Source organism: Sporobolomyces salmoneus (genome assembly GCF_050403485.1).
Source record: "Sporobolomyces salmoneus JCM6883 DNA, S_salmoneus_JCM6883_v1_ctg16, whole genome shotgun sequence".
NCBI lineage: Eukaryota > Fungi > Basidiomycota > Microbotryomycetes > Sporidiobolales > Sporidiobolaceae > Sporobolomyces > Sporobolomyces salmoneus.
Window position 1 is genome coordinate 132,498 of NW_027481147.1, and position 15,389 is coordinate 147,886.

Genomic DNA, 15,389 nt, shown 5'->3' on the forward strand with positions numbered 1-15,389 from the left:
CACACTTTCGCCAATCGTCATTCAACTCTTTCTCGCGATGGAATCGATTCGCGCGCGTTAACGTTTCTCCCGCTAGCGAATCAGCAAGCAGATGAGAGAGATGAGATGACTAATTCGCAAGTAGTAAGAGCACAGACAACAGAAACAGAGGAGAAAACTTCACGAGAAAAGGGTACTGTACAGTATCAAGCTCACGCCACTCGTGGTTCTCCTTCCATTACTCATTTCCTGTCTCTCTCGACGCCACCCAACTTATCCCCTCTCATCTCACGTTCGACCTCCTCGAGCCAAGCGAAGCTCTCTTCCCTCGTCATCCCTGGCTTGTTGCCCTGTTCGATTGGACTCGCATGTTTCATCGCTACAGGGTTTGGATCGTCAGGGTTCAAGTTCGCGAGGGTGTGATTGACGAATCTGTTCGAGGAGAGGTGAGGTCAGTCAAGGACATAGAAGGAAGATTGTCCGAGCGCGAAAAGATGGGTTAACTTACCGATGACCCGCTTCATCAGCTCTTACAGCGAGTAGTAGATCTTTCACTGTAGAAGAGCGAACCACCGAACCGCGAGGTTAGTAGGAGCTCAATGCGAGATTGGAAGGACTCGAGAGAGAGAGATGAAAGAGACTCACTGGTGGCGTTATCTCCCAGCCTCCAATAATCTTTCGCAATAGTCGGTACCTTCTGTTTCCCTTCCTCCCATTCCGGAATCTCACCTCGTTCGAGCGCTTCGATCGCGTGCGTATAGGTGTAACAAGCTTCTTCCTCCAAGTAGGCAACGAAACGATGAGCTGAACGAGGAGCTATAATCATCTCATACCTGTCAGTGACTTCGATACGAAGCGATGTGAGGGAGAAAGTAGAGGGCTTACAGAGTAGGGCAGCGAGGAAGAAGAGGTTGAAGAAAACTCCTTGTGCACCGAGGACCATCAATCGGAAGAAGGCGGAAGGTTGAGCAATCTTCATGAACGTCAAGAGATGCATCCTACGTCAATCATCGAAGAGTCGAACGAGAAGGATCAGCTTCGAATCGTTTGAAGTGGTTTCGAGGGAGAAAATTCACCTTTCATTCTCAGCTTCAGCTAACAAGGTATTGATCACTCCATAATCACGCTTCATGAGTCGTAGAGATCGAAGATGTCGCAAAATCGCAGCCGTGAAACCTAGAAACATCGAACGAATCAGTCGAGCTCGGCGAATCCGGTGTCGAAAGCGCTCTAGACGGAACGATGGGCTTACCAGGTACTCCAGCGATACTCTCCAGCTACGGTTCAAAGAAAATCCAGGAAGTGAGCTCGATAGAATCAGCTCCGACCTCGCAACAGGAGAAAACGAAAAGCGACTCACGAATAAGATCCTTGATTCCCATTGCGCCAACGACATCGCAAAGCCTGCATCCCTCTTCTCCTTGAGCGACAATCCTTCTTTCCCAGCTTCCTTCATCGCTTTTTCCGCCGCTTCTGGCGTAGCATGCTGAATTCACCCAAATCAATCAAAGACTCTCGTCAGCTCGACTTCAGTCTCTTTCTCCGCGACCCGACGAGAACAAGACACGACTCACCTTGTACCTCGTAACGAAATCGAACCCTTTCCTACTCAAATCGACCAACAACCTCGCGATTTTCTCCCCCAAAGTCTTCGGCGGCAAATAAAGAACTTTGACGGCTTCGACGTCGTTTTGAGTGTAGACGGGATGGGAGAGGAGGTATTGCTCGTGAGGACGAGAAGGTCTCCATGGCGATTGTGGAGGAGGAGAGGGACCTTCGGGAGAGGAAGAGGAGGATTTGAGATCTAGGTCACGTGAGACAAAGGAGATCAGCGAGGCGTGAGACACGAGGGAGGAAGGGACTCACCGTTAGGATGTGGTTGGTAAGAGTGCTCATGAGGAGGAGTAGAGGTAGAAGCGAGTCGGGAGAAGGAGAGAGTCGAGGGATGTCGAATGACGACTGGGAGGGATCTCGTCGAAGCGAGGAGTAGTCGAGAGCGACCTAGTTGAAGCGTAGTGGGTGATAGCATTCGAGTTGTGTGTTGTATGAGTGAGAGAAGGAGAAGGGAGAGAGAAGGGAGAGAGAGAGAGCGACGGGAAGCCTTTTGACTTTTTGGGCGTCGGATCGATTCGCTCAAAGTGTACGGGTAACGGGACTACCCGCGACCACCGATTCGTGCTCGCTCTCACTGGAATCGACTTCATGTCATTCGAGCGTCTCGGCGAAGGCGGAATGAGTTGATTCCATCACGTCTGTGCGAAATCCGACGATATTCCGCGCTTAACTTTTCGTTCGCTCGCATCGTTCCTCCGACTCTTCGTAGCGAGATTCAGCGCTCGATGGATAGACAGATACCATCAGATTAGACACTACGACTATGGGAGGAAGTGACTATGGAGGTAGCTAGTCAGACGATATCGAAAATGGAAACGAAAACTCCTCGGAAAACAGGGAAACGAACGTTAACGATCCAACAAACAGAAAGGTAGCCGGGGGCAATCGTACAAGAGTAAGCGAAGCAGGAACAGCGAAAGCAAGAGGACGATCAAGTCAAAGATCGAAGAGTCGAGAGAGGGGTTTCAGCAGTTATTCCAAACGAAACGCTCTTTGACGATATTCTGAGTCGATTTCTTGAAGTGAAGTTGTCCCCACGGATCTGATCACACGTCAAGCGTCGACGATCAGCAAGCGAAACCCTGAGGAGTTTACGGATGAGAAAGACCGAAGAACGAAAAAAAAAACTCACAAAGTGTCGTACATTTCCCCTCCTGATCCGCATCAGTATACCAACTCTGTTCGGTAAGAGAAGACGTTCTGCATGTCAGGATCATCAATCAAGGCATGGTAAGAACGTCCTTCGACTTACAACTTTCTCCCCTCCTTCTTTCGATTCCCAAATCTTCTTCCCCATCTCTTCCCTCAAACTAGCGTACCATTCATCCTCTGCCGCTTGAGTGACTTCGACGGTTGGTTGAGCGAAGCGGGCGAGATCGCGAGAGGATTTCTCGTCGGAGAGAGATTCGGCGAGTTTCGAGTCCCCTACAGTCGATGACGCCGAAGAAGCGTCTTTCTCGGTGACTAGAAGGGTCGTGGACGAGGTAGAGAGAGCGGTGAAGACGGGTCGGAGGAGATTAATCATCATGCTTCGCACGCGAAAGAAAACAAGGAATTTGAGCTCGAGCACAAATCAGGGTATAGTGAGCGAGAGAGAGGAGACTCACTCGACGGTACATTCCGTATTGAATAGAACGGAAGAATGACCCGTGACACTGTTCGGTCCCATCAAGATGAAGAAATTCGGATAACTCGCGATCATTGAAGCTGTAGCGCGTCCTCGTACCCAATCAGCTCTGAGCGACATGCAATGGAAGCGACTGGACAACAAAGAAGAACTAACTCAGGTAAGTCTTCACACCATTCCCTTTCAACCTCTCAACCAAACTTTCTCCTTCCCCATTGTAGACTTTCAAAGGAAAAAGATAATCCGTCACTTTGAAGCCAGTACTCAAAACGACAACATCGACGTCCTCGATGATGACTCCATTGGCTGTCGTGATTGTACGACCGAAAGCGGAGGAGATCGTATCGGGTTGAAGGAGGGTTAGTTTCGGGGAATGGAGGGATGAGGTGTAGCGCTTGAAATCGATGATTCGACGCTGACAATGAGAGAAACGGAACTCGGTCAGTCCGAGAACGAGGGAGAGGAGCAGAAAGAGATGGAGACAGAGAACGAGGGAGAGGAGCAGAAAGAGATGGAGACAGAGAACGAGGGAGAGGAGCAGAAAGAGATGGAGACAGAGCTCACCTTTTGTCCAAATTCGAAATCGTATTCGAGTTGATCCCAATACTTCTCCGGTGCCGTCTTTTCGATACTGCTCAGGTTATAGCGAGTCAGCACCCTATCTCTCAGGTTACAGTCTCACTCAGCGAAGGGGCTTACTAGCGATCCGAAATCTTCTTCATCTCTAACCTCCCCTTCTTCGCTTTTGCCGTATCCTCATTCATCCAGAAATACGATTCACAGATGAAGAACACTGCGCATCTGAACAACGTGAAGAGCTTGGAGCAGTCAATCGATCGATTGGGAGGATCAGTTCTCGAGCTTCAATCGCGCAAACGATTTATCAAAAGGAAGGAAGGGAGAACTCACACCAGGGATCCAGCGAACGAGGAAAGCGATGAACGAGTTATCGGGTACGGGGACAGGAGGTACGATAGAATGTTTCGAACGAGCGATTTGAGTCAATTTCGAAACTTGATCAGTCACCGTCTGCACTCATTTAGTCGAGTTCGCATTAGCACTCTCATCCTCAGTCAATCGTCGTGATAATGATGAGGAGAAACGTGCAGGAACGAATTGAGCTGCCGAACAACCATTCCCCAAAACAACCACGTTCTTTCCTTTGAGATCCAACTCAGGGTCCCACTTCCCCGTATGAACTACTCTTCCCTCGAAAGTTGTCGTATCGAATGGAGGATCCGCAGGGGTTGAGAGTGCTCCAACGGCAGAAATGAATACGTTACAAGTTTCGATCCTGATCTCCCCTGAGACGAGATCTTTGATTTCGAGAGTCCATAGACAAGTCGATCGGGAGAAACGAGCGGTCAGGATTAGGGACTGATAGGTGATCGAGGAAGTGACAGAGTGCGAGGCGATGATGCGACGCCAGTAGGAGAGGATCTCGTGGGAAGAGGGCCATTGAGTGTTGAATTCTTTCGCGGGAGAGCACTGCGAGCACAAACCCCGCTTACGATCAGCGATGGTTTTGCAGATCGACAGTCGAGGGTACTCACTGATAGAGAATAGAACGAGATTGGGACTAGTTGAGGAGGAGGAAAAACAGGAACCGTGCGTTTTGTTCGTTGAGCCCTTGTTCTTTACGGTCAGAAGGAAGAAAGGGGGCTCACTATCGCTCGTAGCACCAGGATACGAGTTCTATACTCCGTTCCAATTCAGCCCACAGTCCTCCAGGCTCGAGGAAGGGGAAGAAAAACAAAGACTGACTGTTGACCAAGTCCCTCCTAGTTCTTTTCCCTTCTCGCTGCGAGAGCCTCTCGAAAATTTCTCAACACGGGTAGTCACCGAGCTGTAGAGAACGCGAGACTCACTAGACTTGAACGTCCGTTACTCCGAGTTGACGTTTCAGCTGAATGAGGGCTGTTAATCCGCTGATTCCAGCTCCTGCAATGATCACTTCGTGATGCTGTGTTGCCGCCATGAGACTATATCAGATAGACGAGGAGCGGGCGGTACGAGGGAGAAGGAGAGGAGAGAGAAGGGAGGAAGAAGTCGCGCGGTTGAAGGCGTCAGACTTGAGCGGGAAGAGGCCGTCGAACGGTGACCATCTCTCGCGAGGGAGAAGGACTGCGTAGGCACCAGCTCGGGCGAGTTGAATGGGTCGGGAAGAAGAAGAACGAGGAAGCTCCTCTTCTTCATCAAACAATCACTTCTCCCTCGTCGACCCTCGCCTAACGCGTTCGACTAGACGCGTTTTCGAATGGCTTCCTTCTCACCACGTCAGAGACCTCATACGGTCAACTTGTCGTTCACGGATCTCGACTTGACGGATAACTTCCAAGATCTTGATGCAACATTCAAGTCGTCGAGTACTCAGGGAGGAGGGGGGAGGAGACACCCCAGGGGAGATACACCACTCAGTAGGAGAGGAGGACAAGGGGGAGGTACACCGAGTAGTACGACGGCGACGAGTCGAGCTGGAGGCGGTCTCGAGAACGGAGCTGGAGGAGGATTGAGTAATCTGGATCGATTGTTGGACTTTCTCGATGGAGAGGAAGCAGAGGAGGAACTACATCATCATGGAAGGGAGCGGAGTTCGACTCCAGTTTCGACGACGAGAAGAGGAGGAGGAGATGGATCGGTTGCGACACAGCGAGCGATCCCACCTTCGACGATCAAGAGACTCGATACGACTAGTCATCGGGAATCACCAGATTCACCTTCTCCGAGACCGGGGAGTGTCGCCGCTATGAGGTCGGGGGAGAGATCGTTCATTCTTCAACAAGCAGGAGGAGGAAGTTTCGCGAGTGGACAATCGAATTCAGGGACGACGGCTCAACGGTTACAAGACGAGATTGAAGCGGAACAGAGGCAGCTGCAGGAAGGAGAGCAAGTAGCGGGAGACGGTGTGTCGGTCGATTCGATTACGAGGGTAGCTCAAGCTGTCAGTCTATCATTCCTACCGAGTTGTCCTCTTTAAAAACCTCTCAGCTAACTTGCGATTCGTCGACAGGCTCTGCAGGAGTTCGATTCGATAGTCTCGGGAGGTAGCTCGCTCCCTTCGACGGCAAGCAGATCAAGTCGTCCACCCTCAAGATTACGAGAATTCGCCTCTTCCTCTCAGTCTGCAGCCTCGGCTTCTCGACCTCGATCCCCTGCGACCTCCTTCGATCACGTCTCGACGATCTACGACGCTGGACCGACATTCGTAGAGCGATCTCAATTCGAGAGAGGAGCAACTGAATCGAATGGAGCTCATTATTCCCAACCTGTACCTACGCGTCGCCATTCACCTCCGGCCGCTATCTTTTCGGAATCGTCCAACCAGCACCGAGAAGATGGATCTTCCTACGATCAGTCTCGAGGGAATGCCATGTTAGATCCACACGAACTCAACCTTCAGGTCAGTTTTCACCATCTCTCTTTCCCCTTTCCTACTCGCACGTTCTTCTTTGTATCACGATAAGCTGACTGGACTCTCCTATCGATACAGCTCATAAACGAATTGAGAGAAGCCCAAGATTATATCAGTTTCCTCCAAACCGAGCTGAGAACGATCGGTCAAGTGGTCAATAAATTGAGGAGTCGAGAACGTGAAGCTGCAGTAGAGCAGTCGGAGGAGGATCAACATCGTCGAGGAAGAGCTCCAGTCCAAGTGCATGTCGAGGAGGGAGCAAAGTCGCAACCGGTTGTTGGCGCGAATAATGAGGCGGATACGACCGCTAGGAGGCTCGAGGCTGCAAATGTGGACGCATTCGAAATAGTCAAGGTGAGTTGTTCTCATCATCTTCATTCTCTGGGACCGGTGTTGGCGGAAACGAAGCGCGGAGAAGAATCTCGTTCTGCCGTCCCTCTTGCCTATGAACTCGTTACTGATGCTTCCCTTTTGATTATCGTCTCTTCTCACTCTTCGTTTCCGACCCCTCTTCATCCCTTACGACCTTCGTTCTCGATAGCACCTCGTCGCGATGATCCCTTCTCCTTCGTCTTCAACAACAAATCCCTCTTTCTCTCGTTCCCCATCTATCGATTCTATCGTCTCTTCACTCAGGTTCGTCAGACAAGTAGACAGTCTCGTCAATACATCGTCGGCGGCGCAGGGGTCAAAGGGAAGGGCGATTGTCAGAAGGGATGAAATCATTTTCGAGAAGGGCAATTTGGAGAGACTCGAGGAGTTCGTCGAGGGGAGGTTGAAAGACAGATGATTGTGAGCGACGAGCGAGAGGATGGGACCAGGGAAGTGAGTCGGAAAAGAAGGTCCCCAAAAAAATGACGACGATTCGAGGACTTTTCCAACCGAATTCTCCAACCTCCTCCACCTGTACACAAACTCGCTCTCTCACCACAACACGACACGACAACAAGGAACGATGAGCGTTACCCGTATTCCAATCTGTTTTGACGTTCTCGGTACCTGTTTCTCCTTTGAAGCAGCGACGAAAGCTCTCTTGAATGTGAGTTTCTTCGTCCCCACTTGTTCCTCCTCCGAGCCGAACTCTCTCGAACGTACTGTGAGCTGACAGGGAGAGAGAGGATGGATTGCTGTTGTAGGTGTTCCCAAAGTTGGAGGGAAATCGAGCGGATTCGATCATTCAGGATTGGTTTCATTCAGCTCAGAGAGATTTCACCTATCTCTCAATGAATGACTGTTACAAGTACGTCCCTTCGTCTCTCTGTCTACCGAGAAAGTGAGATGCTGACGAGCTCTTGAGCGAGTTTTTCGCAGACCTATCGCTCAAGTTTTGAAATCGACTCTTCCTCGAATCTACCTCATGAATAGCCTTGTCCCATCTTCCCCCGCCTCGAATGGATCCTCCTCAATCGATTCGAACCTCCTCGATCCAATCATGGCGGCGATCCCGAAAATGGGTCCTCGACCAGGTTTACAATCCTGTACTCGCTTGCTTCACGACTCTTCCATCGATTTCAACTTGTTAGCCGTCACGAACGGTGGACTCGAAACGACGAAAGGATACTTCTACAACGCCTTCTCCGAAGAAGGAGGGAAGGAGATGGTGGAGAAAGAATTCGGATGGAGTTTCTTGAGTTGTGACGAGATTCAATGCGCGAAACCAGATCAAAAAGTTTATGAGAACGTTTGGAAGAGATTGAAGAGTGACCATGGGATTGAGAAGAGGCAAGGTTGGTTCGTTGCTTCGCATACGTGGGATTTACATGCGGCGAAACGAGCTGGGTGAGTCCTTTCTCTCTCTCTCTCTTTCCCTCGCGGCGTTCGCGATGACTGATGAGGGTGAATGAGTAATAGATTCAAAACGGCATTCGTAACGTATGAAGAACATTTGGTATTGCCGGAATTGTTTGGAAGACCGGATATCGTCGCGAAGGATTTGGAGGATTGTGCGAAACAAATCATCGCTTACGAAGAGGGGAAGAAGTAGGGAGAAATAAACCTCAACATGTTGTCATATCAGTAAGGCGGATGAGCAGGACACAGATGCAAAGACGACCGGAGAACTAGAGATTCTTTGCGAGTCAAAGCTTCGAAAGCTCGACGACTGTAACGAATCATTCTCTGTCTCATCGGTGTCGCTCTTTGACGGCTACGAGACCTTCACGCGACCGTCTACTAGCACCGCGGCGACCCCAATCAGTTTTCGAAATCTGCCAACGCTGCGAAGCATGCGAAGGATTTGTCCATTCCGATTGAATTCCCTCGTCTTTTTCGCAAACTGCTTCTCTCTGACATGGGCCTGACAGCCCTTGCCTGTTCACTCGTATGCCGCTCTCGATGGAGCTTGCGAGTCGTCCTTCACCTTTGACCGAACCCCGAAAAAGAACGATGTTCGGCCTCTCGGAAGGACTTTGCGACTTGGTCATCGTTTTTTCACTTTCCTTCATCCGACTCTACTCATTCTCGCTCGATCACCATTCAAAAGACTCAGAACCGACACCTAGAACACGGAGGATCAGTGAGCTACAGTAGAACGAACACAAAAGAGTAGAAAGGAAACGCAAAGATCGGTCGCTCACTCAACTACTTCAACACAGACAAGGGAGATGTCTACGCCGAACCTACCAACTCTGAAAACTCTGATAGACTCGCCTCATCGCCCTGCCTCGACCGGACCCTCCTCACAACCAGATCCCTCTACCCTCGCTTCCTCCTCTTCTTCTTCCCACCCTTCGGTCTCTCCCAAATCTTCTCACGTAGCTCGCCCTTCAGCATTCTCGATCCGAAACGAATACAGTAAAGTCCAGACTCGGATCCGAGCGAGATCGATCAACTCGGGGAAGGGAGTGAGCGTTCCAACGAATTTACCTCAACTCGAACCGACTATCGCTGGTTCACCAGTTTTACCAAATTTCGATTCATTTCTACAACAGCAACAGTCTACTACGGGCAATCAGGATGAGACGAGAGTGGGAGCGGAAGGAGGAGGATCATCGAGAATGGGACCAGTTCGATCGGGACAAGAGAACTGGTCTTCGAGGGAAGGAGACATCGATGATTATGAACTGAATCGTTCGGGGACGGAGACTGGATCAACTCGTTCGGATAGCCCATTACAGACGCCGAGGGATTCAGATTTGGAAACGGAGGAAGTACCTCGTTTTCGACTCGAAGGACCTAGTCGGAGAGGGAGTAGCGCAGAGAGGGAAGAGCGAGAACTATGGAAATCGAAGGGAGAAGCGGAGGAAGATTTGAAAACGGTGGAAGGGAGATCTCGGAGTAAAAGCTTAGAAGGGATGACGAGAATCGGCCTAAGAAGAGGAAGGAGCTTCACGAGCTTGCTCAACCAACCTCCGACACTGTCGAGTCCGAAATTCGAACGCAACAAGGAACTGTATCAACCTCCGAACCCGATTCTCGAAACTTACGACGAAATCGAATCGAAACCTCCTTCGCCTGAACCTATCGCACCTTTTCAACCTCCTCCACCCTCCTCTTCATCATTCACGACACTGTATCCTCCGACATCCCTCACAGACAGCACAGAAATCCCTCCTCTTTCAATCGAGTCGAAGAAATCCTTACGAGATTTCGTTCCTCAACTCATCATTCTCGTCGCCCTCTTCTTCTCTTCCTTCGCCGTCATCTTCTTCTTCATCAGTACCCTCCCTGGTCTCTTCCTCCCTCATTCAGTCGCCGATCTTCCCGCCCTCACCGCAACTCTCTCGACATATCGAGCCTCGAGTTTCATCGCCGAACTTCACCTCTTCGGAGTTCTGACGGTCCTGTTCCTTTGGAAACAATGCTTCTCGATTCCCGGTTCAGTGTTGACGAATATTTTGTTCGGAGCATTATACGGAACGACGATGGGGACTTGGTGGGCTTGTCTGTGGACGGCGACGGGAAGTACGGGAGCTTATTTGATCGCGCTCGTCATTGCCCCTCTCGTGAGTCTCGATACTGCTTTAGCGACAGACTGAAGCTGACATATTGTTGTATAGGTCGAATACTACTTTGCGACACCTTTGGCGATGACTCGTCGTGCCCTCAAACTCCCCGACTCAACTTCTGCACCCCCTCCTGGTTCACCCGCTGTCGTTCCCATCTCGAGTTCCGATCTATTCTCTCACCTGCTACTCGCCCGGTTCTTCCCGCTGCTGCCTTACTCAGTTCTAAACGTGAGTTGATTGGGCAAACTCGAGAGATGAGCTTTTCTGACTCGTTGTCCTCTTTGCTCTCAGGTCATTTCCGGAGTTCTCCGCCTACCTCTCAGTCCATTCTTCATTACTCTCCTAATCGGTTCCTTCCCCTTCAATTTCGCTACCGTTTCGATCGGTAACCTCGTCGCATTAGCCGCTTCCGATCCCTCAACTCCACTCGGGGACAAGATCTGGTCGAAAGAAGTCGTTCTCAAACTAGTCGCCGTCACTCTAATCTCCGTCCTCCCTCTCGCATTCAAGGAACAACTCAAACGGATCCTGAGTAACGGTGGATTGATCGAAAAAACGAAAGATTCAATCTCGAGAATGTTATTCGGATTCGGATCGGTTCCTTCTACCTCGACCGTACATCTACCGGCTTACCCTTCAGGAGGAGGAAGTGTGACTACGAATGGAGGAGGAGGAGGGAGAAGAGGTTGGCAGAGGAAATTCAAGGCTTCGATTGGAAGCGCGAGTGAATTCGTTAGTCAAGGGTTCATGCAACATTTGGGACCGGGGAGGAGGAACGCGTATGAACGAGTGGCGAGCGATGTCGGATTACCGTTGGCTAATTTCGCAGAGGGGGAAGATGATGCGGAATTGGGGGGAGTGCACGCTCGTTAATTCGGTCTCTTTTCTCACGTGCGTTTCCGATCGCTTTCTCATCTCGATGAGCAGACAGTTGACTCTGCAAGGCTCGCAAATGGTCACAGTCCTTTCCTCCCAAACTTTGTATGTAATTCGCTATTTTCGCATTTCTCCTATACCCTATTTCGATACCCCTCCTTACTCCCTTCGTTCTTTCGTGACCTCTCGGGACCCGTCGTAGTACAGTCGATGTCGGAACTACTCTCTTACTGCATGTTTTTGTTCTCGGTTGTTTAGATTTCTATCTCTCGTTCTCGCTCGTACACGGAATTCCTTATATCTCGAGTTGGAACTCAACTCTGTGATTAGACCTGTTCGCTCTTCATACTGTTTGCGCGACACGGAGACAAGATTGCGTGTACAGAAAGTGTCTCGAGCTCAATCGCATCGCTTCGCAACGCAGCGTCAAAAACTCTGCCCTTACGAGCCAACTTTGAAGCCGTCGGGAAAATGACCCTTTCCGACGACCCCCACATCTCGCTGTAGCAGAGTTTTCAAATCCGTTTGAAGTAGCCTCTTCCCCTCCACTTTCGTTCAACGTCTCTCCACCTTCCGCTCATCCATTCACCAACGCCAGCGACGACACACTCGCAACGAAGTGAAGAATGTCAACATCTGTCGAGAAACACACTCTCACGTATCGCACCGTCAGAGGACTTGATATCAAGCTAGATTACGTCTTGCCCGACAGGGAGCTCAACGATGGGGAGAAGTTACCGATCGTCGTATGGTTCCATGGTGGTGGATTACTGCAGGTAAGCTCTCCCGATCCTAGAGAAGATGACAGACGAAACTGATTTGAGCTCGAATTTGTCGTTTTCCTTTTCTCTCTTTGCCTGTCGCACGCACGCGGACGAGTAGGGATCTCGCGAAAAGTTATACCCACACCTAGCGACCGCTCCTTCAAAATATAATCTCTGCCTAATCTCCGCCGACTATCGACTCGCACCACAAACTCGATTCCCCCAAATCCTTTCCGACCTAACTTCCCTCTACTCCTACATCCTCTCTCCCGCATTCGATAAAGCGACCAACTCGAAGCTCGACACGTCGAGAATCGTCACTATGGGTAGTTCAGCCGGTGGATGGTTGAGTCTGTTGAGTGGATTGAATATTGGTTTTAAGGAGAGCGGAGAGAAGTGGGAGGAAGGATTGAGGGAGAGTGAGAGGGGTGTGGTCGGGATTTATCCGATTACGAGTGTCGAGCATGAGTTTTGGCATACGAAACAATCTCGTGAGTCTACCGGTCGTTTTCGTCTTCTTCAGCAAGTTTTCTTTCCGTCCTTCGCACGGCACGATTCCGAATCTTCGTCGGCCATTTACGAACGGAGGCACAGGTCAGAGAGTTGACTTGTTGACGTGTATCCGCTTGACAGCCGTGTCGTACTTCGATCGAAGAATCGAAGCGGAAGAATTGAAAACCTATCTCGATCCAAAGTCGGACGAAATCAGCAACAACTTGACGGATGACGAGCGGAATAAGATGTATACTTACATGGTGAGGTCCCTCTTTGCCTACCGAGTCAATGTATTCGACGAGGGTTCGGGAAACAGAAGCGAGAAAGAGATCGCTCATCTTTTTTCTACGTTTTCTTCGTTGTTGGGGTTGTTTCGCGATACTGTAGATTCAAGAGTGAGTCCTCTCGGTCCTGTCTTACCCACTCAGCGTCTCGACAGGCCCTCGTGGCGCAGTAAATTCTCACTCATTTTCGACGATTCTGAAAACAGAGCTTGCCTGCAAAACTTGTTACTCGACGATACCGATGTCGCCCCTAGTGCCTACACCGTAGCGAAAGCGATCCAGTCAGGCAAGACCGTCGAACCGCTTCCGCCGATTTACCTCGTGTACGGAACGTGAGTCTCGCCTTCCCTCTTTTCTTCTCTTCTCGGCGTTCTTTCCCGTTTCTCTTCCCCGTTCGATGCGCATTCCTTCGTCGTGAAACTGACAATCCCACGAGTCGAGAAAATAGAGCGGATGACAAAGTCCCTCATTCGCAATCGCTCGAAGTCCTCGAAGCTCTCCGAGAGAAAGGAGCCGAAGTCGAATACGAAGAACGAGAAGGATTGGATCATTCGTTCGATCACAAGGAGGAAGAGACGATGGACAAGATGTGGGAATGGGTTGTAGACAAGTTGAAGCAGTAGTAGAGTTTGAGAGTCGACCGTTAGAACGATTTCGGAGATGAATGCGATTGAATCGGAATCGATGAGCTCGAGAGAAAATTAGCAGATACGCGCCGCGTAGCAATACAGAGCAAAGTCCTAGTGATCCAGAGCAACAGAGCGAAAGAAAGCAGAAATGCGAGTGAATAGTAAGAGGGAAAGAGCGAAGTGAAATTGATTCTGAAGTAATCTCGAGAGTGAAAGGCAATTACTCCCTCTTCGCTTTCAACAACCCTCTCCCGTGAGTCTCTCAGGAACTCTGTACGGTATCACATCCATCCGAGCACCCCTATTCTAATCAGCAAGCGGTACGCAGCGCGAGCATCACCCTCTTTTCCAGTCGAAAGGCTCGCGTGGTGGTCCCATTCCGTTCGGTCTCCTCTACCTCTCAACCTCCCGCGAGTTCTGATCCCAGTTATACTGATCCTATTCGATCAATCTCCTTGATCCACTCTAGACCTCTACCCAAGGAACCCTCCTTCACGCACCCCTTTTCACTCTCACTCCTTGAATTCGAGTCTGTCATCAACCTCGAACCCTCTCTCTCTCTCCCGAATCAAGTCAACTCAAATCACCAGAACCTAAGAAGTCTAGAAAGAACATGTCTGAAATCAGGCGTAAGTTGGTCATTGTCGGAGACGGAGCTTGTGGAAAGACGTGTTTGCTCATCGTCTTCTCAAAGGGTACCTTCCCCGAGGTAAGCTACTCTATCCCTCTCTCGCTGTGTGTATACTTTTATGCTCACACGATCTGCGCCGCCCCTACGTGATAGGTCTACGTTCCCACCGTTTTCGAAAACTAGTAAGTTTCTCCACTCTCTCAACGCAAACACCTCTCTCAAGAAGCGCGCCAAGCTCACTCACTCCCACCTTGTTGGTTGTTGTTGAACAGCGTCGCGGATGTCGTAGTCGATGGTAAACGAGTCGAACTAGCGTTGTGGGATACGGCCGGACAAGAAGATTACGATCGACTTCGACCTTTGTCTTACCCCGATTCTCACGTTATCCTCATTTGTTTCGCCGTCGATTCCCCCGATTCGCTCGACAACGTTCAGGAGAAGTGGATCTCGGAAGTGTTGCATTTCTGTTCGGGTTTACCGATCATCCTCGTTGGGTGCAAGAAGGATTTGAGGAATGATCCGAAAACTATCGAGGAATTGAGGAGGACCTCTCAACGACCTGTTACTCCTCAAGAGGTAGATTCTCACTCTCTCTCTGATTACCAGCTGTTCTCGTTTTGACTGACACATCGTCGAGTGGCTGAATAGGGAGAATCGGTTCGTCAAAAAATTGGAGCGACTCGATACATTGAATGTTCAGCTCGAACCGGAGAAGGAGTCAGAGAAGTGTTTGAACAAGCGACTAGGTTGGCATTGTTGAGTTCGAAAGGAAGGAAAAAGGGTGGGAAATGTACCGTTCTCTAAACGAATTTGAACGACGCTCCATCTTCTCTGCTCCTTTTCGATTTCTTTCCCTTTCGTTTTCGCCTTTCTGTCCCCCTCCACTCAGTTCCGTCTTATATAGTTGTTTCCTCTCCTCTCTTTCTCCTTCGACAGACACATACAACCCATTCACACAACTTCTCTCTCTCTTCACATTTTTGCGCATCTCTTCTCTCTCTCTCTCTCTCTCTCTAACGACCATCTCTTCTCTCTTCTCTCTGTCTACCGTGATCCTTCTCCACCTTCATTCTGATCAGTCTTTTCCCTCTCCCTACCTATTTACTTTCTCGATTCTTCTCTCTCTACACA

General features: G+C 50.0%; 7 protein-coding genes across 7 annotated transcripts; 5 read left to right on the plus strand and 2 right to left on the minus strand.

The window, feature by feature from the left end:
- Positions 1-221: 221 nt before the first annotated feature.
- Positions 222-2,008, minus strand: JCM6883_007215 (alternative oxidase; the record flags this gene model as incomplete). The annotated part of the gene is made up of 9 exons (XM_076631343.1): positions 222-411; positions 488-533; positions 625-795; positions 865-977; positions 1,056-1,155; positions 1,232-1,256; positions 1,340-1,465; positions 1,554-1,783; positions 1,846-2,008. 9 exons carry the CDS (start codon positions 2,006-2,008, stop codon positions 222-224), a joined length of 1,164 nt encoding a protein of 387 aa, XP_076488647.1.
- A 550-nt stretch (positions 2,009-2,558) lies between these two features.
- On the minus strand, positions 2,559-5,198 carry JCM6883_007216 (flavin-containing monooxygenase; the record flags this gene model as incomplete). The annotated part of the gene is made up of 13 exons (XM_076631344.1): positions 2,559-2,635; positions 2,726-2,771; positions 2,846-3,122; positions 3,201-3,300; positions 3,377-3,635; positions 3,785-3,851; positions 3,920-4,038; positions 4,130-4,249; positions 4,328-4,708; positions 4,774-4,799; positions 4,888-4,915; positions 4,985-5,021; positions 5,089-5,198. The coding sequence occupies 13 exons, from the start codon at positions 5,196-5,198 to the stop codon at positions 2,559-2,561; spliced, it is 1,647 nt and encodes a 548-aa protein (XP_076488648.1).
- A 279-nt stretch (positions 5,199-5,477) lies between these two features.
- JCM6883_007217 (uncharacterized protein) lies at positions 5,478-7,422 on the plus strand (the record flags this gene model as incomplete). The annotated part of the gene is made up of 4 exons (XM_076631345.1): positions 5,478-6,161; positions 6,231-6,620; positions 6,711-6,986; positions 7,174-7,422. 4 exons carry the CDS (start codon positions 5,478-5,480, stop codon positions 7,420-7,422), a joined length of 1,599 nt encoding a protein of 532 aa, XP_076488649.1.
- A 165-nt stretch (positions 7,423-7,587) lies between these two features.
- Positions 7,588-8,616, plus strand: JCM6883_007218 (uncharacterized protein; the record flags this gene model as incomplete). The annotated part of the gene is made up of 4 exons (XM_076631346.1): positions 7,588-7,671; positions 7,769-7,872; positions 7,944-8,411; positions 8,484-8,616. The coding sequence occupies 4 exons, from the start codon at positions 7,588-7,590 to the stop codon at positions 8,614-8,616; spliced, it is 789 nt and encodes a 262-aa protein (XP_076488650.1).
- A 619-nt stretch (positions 8,617-9,235) lies between these two features.
- On the plus strand, positions 9,236-11,452 carry JCM6883_007219 (TVP38/TMEM64 family protein; the record flags this gene model as incomplete). Its single annotated transcript, XM_076631347.1, has 3 exons — positions 9,236-10,576; positions 10,631-10,807; positions 10,871-11,452. 3 exons carry the CDS (start codon positions 9,236-9,238, stop codon positions 11,450-11,452), a joined length of 2,100 nt encoding a protein of 699 aa, XP_076488651.1.
- A 629-nt stretch (positions 11,453-12,081) lies between these two features.
- On the plus strand, positions 12,082-13,621 carry JCM6883_007220 (alpha/beta hydrolase; the record flags this gene model as incomplete). The annotated part of the gene is made up of 6 exons (XM_076631348.1): positions 12,082-12,231; positions 12,353-12,710; positions 12,853-12,974; positions 13,102-13,109; positions 13,205-13,330; positions 13,447-13,621. The coding sequence occupies 6 exons, from the start codon at positions 12,082-12,084 to the stop codon at positions 13,619-13,621; spliced, it is 939 nt and encodes a 312-aa protein (XP_076488652.1).
- A 619-nt stretch (positions 13,622-14,240) lies between these two features.
- On the plus strand, positions 14,241-15,062 carry RHO1 (Rho family GTPase RHO1; the record flags this gene model as incomplete). Its single annotated transcript, XM_076631349.1, has 4 exons — positions 14,241-14,336; positions 14,412-14,440; positions 14,531-14,834; positions 14,907-15,062. 4 exons carry the CDS (start codon positions 14,241-14,243, stop codon positions 15,060-15,062), a joined length of 585 nt encoding a protein of 194 aa, XP_076488653.1.
- Positions 15,063-15,389: the final 327 nt, after the last annotated feature.